The sequence below is a fragment of the Babylonia areolata genome, chromosome 17 (genome assembly GCF_041734735.1).
Source record: "Babylonia areolata isolate BAREFJ2019XMU chromosome 17, ASM4173473v1, whole genome shotgun sequence".
Lineage (NCBI taxonomy): Eukaryota > Metazoa > Mollusca > Gastropoda > Neogastropoda > Buccinidae > Babylonia > Babylonia areolata.
In genome coordinates this window covers 6,529,516-6,534,453 of record NC_134892.1, presented here as the reverse complement: position 1 = coordinate 6,534,453, position 4,938 = coordinate 6,529,516, and the positions used below count along the sequence as shown (strand labels likewise).

Here is a 4,938-nt window from a genome sequence, read left to right as displayed (position 1 = left end):
TGTGGTGTGTGTGTGTGAACAAACGCTACCAACCAAAACGAACGAACAAACAAAACTGAAACCGAAAGTAAAACCATGTTGCGGTTTCCTAGAAAAACGACGGCCGAGGCCGCGGAGGGTGGAGCTGTCGAGCGACACCACGGAGTGTGAGGGCGGGGAGCTGAAGGAGAGGAGTCCTCCACGCAGAGTCAGGGGACGTCACCGGGGCAAGCAGCGCGGTCACGTGACCAACAAAAGGCAGCTAGGAACCACCTTTGTGCCTCGGTAAGGAAAGGAGTCGGTCGGTTGTATGTTTTACCTACATAGTTGTGATGTCGTTTGTTTGTTTGTTTGTTTATTGTTTATTGTTGTTGTTGATGGTATTCTTTTTCTTCACCATCTTCTTATGATGGTTGTGATGATGGTAATGATGTTGATATTCATGGTGATGAGGATGATGATGAGGAGAAGAAGAAGAAAGAGAGAGAGAGAGAGAGAGAGAGAGAGAGTGTGTGTGTGTGTATGCGCGTGCACGAGCGCGCATGCGTGCATAGGTTTGTCTATAAGAATGACTCGTACATTTCTCTGATTTTTGTATGTGTGTGTATAAATAAACACTGCAACGAAAACAAACGAACAACAACAGCAACATTAAAAAAAGGGGGAACCAACCCAGCAATGGTCCTAAACAATTGGCTGAGCAAGACATTGTGGCTTGATGCTTCTTTCACCTCATGTGAGTCGACTAACAATACAATACAATACAATGCAATACAATACAATACAGTACAATGTGATACAATACAATGCGATACAACGCAATGCAATACAATACGTCTTCATTCATCCATTTGGAAATTTATTTACCAATTTTTTTTTTTTAGTCTGCCTCCGGCTGTACATTACATTTTGACACAAACCCAAGCCCAAGACATGATTGTACACACGTGTGTGTGTGTGTGTGTGTGTGTGTGTGTGTCCTTGCTGCATTCTCCCCCACCCCCCTTTTGCAGGAGAGCCAACAGCCGGACGAGCACCACGAGCAGCGAGGAGGTGACCTACTCCTTCGGGGTGGGTGTGGGAGCTGGGGACAAGGGCGCCCCGGTCAGGCCCTACTCCCCGGCCTACAACAGCAGCCACCGGCCCCCGGCCTACCCCGCTGAGGGCTACGCCTACGGTGGTCCCATAGTGCCTATTGCCAAACGAGGTGAGTGGAGGAGGGAGGTACGTGGGGAGAGGGTTGGGGGGGGGGGGAGTGGGGGGGGGGGGGTTCTGTGCCATTTTGTTTATTGTCAAACGAGGTGAGTAGGGAACAGGGTGGGGGTGGGGGAAGGTGCCATATTGCCCATTGCCAAACGTGGTTCTGTCCCATAGCGCCTATTGCCAACGTAGTTCTGTTCCATAGCGCCTATTGCCAAACGTAGTTCTGTTCCATAGCGCCTATTGCCAACGTAGTTCTGTTCCATAGCGCCTATTGCCAAACGTGGCTCTGTCCCATAGCGCCTATTGCCAAACGTGGTTCTGTTCCATAGCGCCTATTGCCAACGTAGTTCTGTTCCATAGCGCCTATTGCCAAACGTGTCTCTGTACCACAGTGCCTATTGCCAAACGTTGCTCTTTCCCATAGTGTCCACTGCCAAACGTGTCTCTGTCCCACAGTGCCTATTGCCAAACGTTGCTCTTTCCCATAGTGTCCACTGCCAAACGTGGCTCTGTCCCATAGTGCCTATTGCCAACGTAGTTATGTTCAATAACGCCTGTTGCCAAACGTGGTTCTGTTCCATAGCGCCTATTGCCAAACGTGGTTCTGTCCCATAGCGCCTATTGCCAAACGTGGCTCTGTCCCATAGTGCCTATTGCCAAACGTGGCTCTGTCCCATAGTGCCTATTGCCAACGTAGTTATGTTCAATAACGCCTGTTGCCAAATGTGGTTCTGTTCCTTAGCGCCTATTACCAAACGTGTCTCTGTCCCAATGCGCCTATTGCCAAACGTGGTTCTTTCCCATAGCGCCTATTGCCAAACGTGGCTCTGTCCCATAGTTCCTATTGCCAAAGGAGGTGCGGTTTCTGTCCCATAGTGTCTATTGCCAAACACGGTGAGTAGAGGAGGTTTGTTTTTTCCAATAATGCCTATTGCCAGATGGGGTGAGGATTTCTTTCCCATAGTGCCTATTGCCACACATGGTGAGTAGAAGGGGGTTTCTGTCCCAAAGTGCCTATTGACAAACGTGGTTCTGTTCCCATAGTGCCTATTGGCAAACGTGGTTCTGTTCCACAGTGACTATTAACAAACGAGGTCAGAGGCTTAGTCATATTGTGTCTAATGCCAAACAAGATAGGGTTCTGTCACTACAGTGCCAATTGCTGAAATTGAATATGTCCCGTTGTGCATGTTGCTTAACGAGGACATGTTGTGTCGTGTAAACATTGTAAAGGTTTTATTTTACAATTGAAATTGATTGAGATTGTATTTCGAATTCTGATTCTGATTCCGATTCCGATCTCGAATCCGATTCCGATTATGAATCTGATTCCGATTCCGATTCTGATTCTGATTCACACACCCCACCATCTGTGACGGCTGTGTGTTGTTGAAAGATACAAGACAAGACTGCTTTATTCTCTCTTTTTCTTTCTCTCTCTCCTCTCTCTCTCTCTCTCTCTCTCTCTCTCTCTCTATATATATATATATATATATATAAGAGAAGAACCTGAGAACCTGTTGACATGTTTGCTGATGTGGTGCACTGTCGGTGCAGGTGGCAGAACGACACCCCACTGTAAACTTCCCCCGGACCAGCACGGGCCCATCCCCCAAGCGGCGATCGAGGAGCATCCCCCAGTGCTTCGAACCCTGGCCCCGGGCGTCCTGTCCAGTCCTGCTGAGGAGGAGGAGAGAATAAGTCTGCTGGACAGGTCAGGACACTTGTGTGATTGGGTTGGGACACGGGTACTTGAATACCGCCTTGGATTCATTTCATGTTAAATGGATACTTATTATAGCTGCCTATCCTCGGTCGGAAACCCAAGCTCTACACGCTTTACAAACACGGCCGGGGGGGTGGGGGGGTGGTCATTGTGCACAACAGGCTGCCCACCTGGGTAGAGCCGACTGACGGGCTGCCATTGGGCGCTCATCATTCGTTTCCTGTGTCGTTCAATCAGATTTTTCTTCAGGCACGCACACATACACTCAGACAAACGTGTAACATTTCATGTGTATGACGTTTTTTTTGTTTATTTCCCACCCACCCCCCGCCATGTAGACAGCCATACTCCGTTTTCGGGGGTGTGCATGCTGGGTATATTCTTGTTTCCATAACCCACCGAACGCTGACATAGATTACAGGATCTTTAACGTGCGCACTTGATCTTCTGCGTGCGTATATACTCATGAAGGGGGTTCAGGCACCAGCAGGTCTGCACATAATTATGTTGACCTGGGAGATCGGAAAAATGTTCAACCTTTACCCACTAGGCACCATTACCGAGATACGAACCCGGGACCCTCAGATTGAAAGGCCAACACTTTTACCACTCGGCTATTGCGCCGGACTTGGTTTGAATCCAAAAATCTTTAAGCGTTTTACTAACACGGAGTTGTGACCTATATGAGCAACCCTGCTCCTGCCATATGAGTTTAAAAAAAAAAAAAAAAGAAGAAAATAATGGGTGGCGCTGTACTGTGGCGACGTATTCTGTCTGTCCTCCTCCCCTTGGGGAGATCAGTCCCCGAACTTGACACTGATAAATGCGTTGTGACAAGGAGTAATACAGTACAATTCAGTACAATACAATGCAATACAACACAACACATTACAATACAATACAATACAAAAATACAGTGCAGTACAATACAGGACAATACAATACAATACAATACAATACAGTACAGTATAATACAACATAGCACATTATAGCACAATACAATACAATGCAATACAATACAATATACAAGTCCTGTGTATAGACGTGCCAAGGGATTGGAAATTGTATCAGTTCCAGAAAATGACTCATGTTCTTAGTCTGATTGCAACATAGTTTCACACCGTGGTGTGTGTGTGTGTGTGTGTGTGTGTGTGTGTGTGTGTGTGTGTGTTGTGGGCGCGCGTGCGCACGTGCAGACATTACCGACCAGTGCCCGAGGAGGACTCTGAGCTGGAGGCGCTGTCAGCCGCTGAGGGAGGGATGGACAAGGGCTACACGGATGACTTCACTATCGTCTAGCGACCCTGACCTTGACCCGGGCCATAGCCGAAGGGACATCACTCCCACCCACCCATCCCCCGGGATGTCCAAAGTTATGGACCCCTTGCGTGCGTGTTGTGTGAACTACACAACTTTATGGGCTGACTTCGCTGTCGCTTTTGACCGTGTGGGGAAAAGCACGCAGGAAAGAAAGGAAGGAAGGAAGGAATGGAGATAGAGACTGAAGAATCTATTTTGTAAGACTTTTTTGACAACATTTTTATGTGTGTGCGTCCAGAAAAGAGAAAAAAAAAAGAGAGAGAAAAACAACAAAAAAGGGTTTTATGCGATTTTTTTAATCGAATGGTCCACATCCTACAGATCAGTGCAGCTGAATGGGTTCTGTCCATGTGGAAATGTGGTAGTTAGTGATGGTGATGGATTTCCGCATGGCATTCGATGACCGATATGTGAAGAAGAAGAAGAAGAAGAAGTGAGGAGAAATGCGTGGCAATGGAATCTCACAAGGCGAGGCAATGTCCCCACAGCTTTTTTTTTTCTTGCTTTTTTTTTTTTTAAGTGGAGTGACGGACGACCTGTTGTTGTTCTCGATATGTGTGGTGATACATTCCTTCACACACACTTGTATTCACTGGCTTGCCGCCACAACAGGGGGAGGTTACTGACAACAAACAGAGTGTGTGGGAGAGAAAATAAAAAGAAGACAAACGCATCTGGTGTAAGAAAAACAACAACAACAACGTGAAACC

At 47.3% G+C, this 4,938-nt stretch overlaps 1 protein-coding gene across 1 annotated transcript in view; it reads left to right on the top strand.

Annotated features, from left to right (window-relative positions):
• The window catches only part of LOC143291460 (cell adhesion molecule DSCAM-like), a 175,389-nt gene extending 171,154 nt beyond the window's left edge, over positions 1–4,235 (top strand). Inside the window, 4 exon segments of the mRNA XM_076601325.1 lie at positions 93–264; positions 993–1,186; positions 2,740–2,896; positions 4,105–4,235. Of these exon segments, the coding sequence (XP_076457440.1) occupies positions 93–264; positions 993–1,186; positions 2,740–2,896; positions 4,105–4,207 (626 nt within the window). The 3' untranslated portion in view covers positions 4,208–4,235.
• Positions 4,236–4,938: the final 703 nt, after the last annotated feature.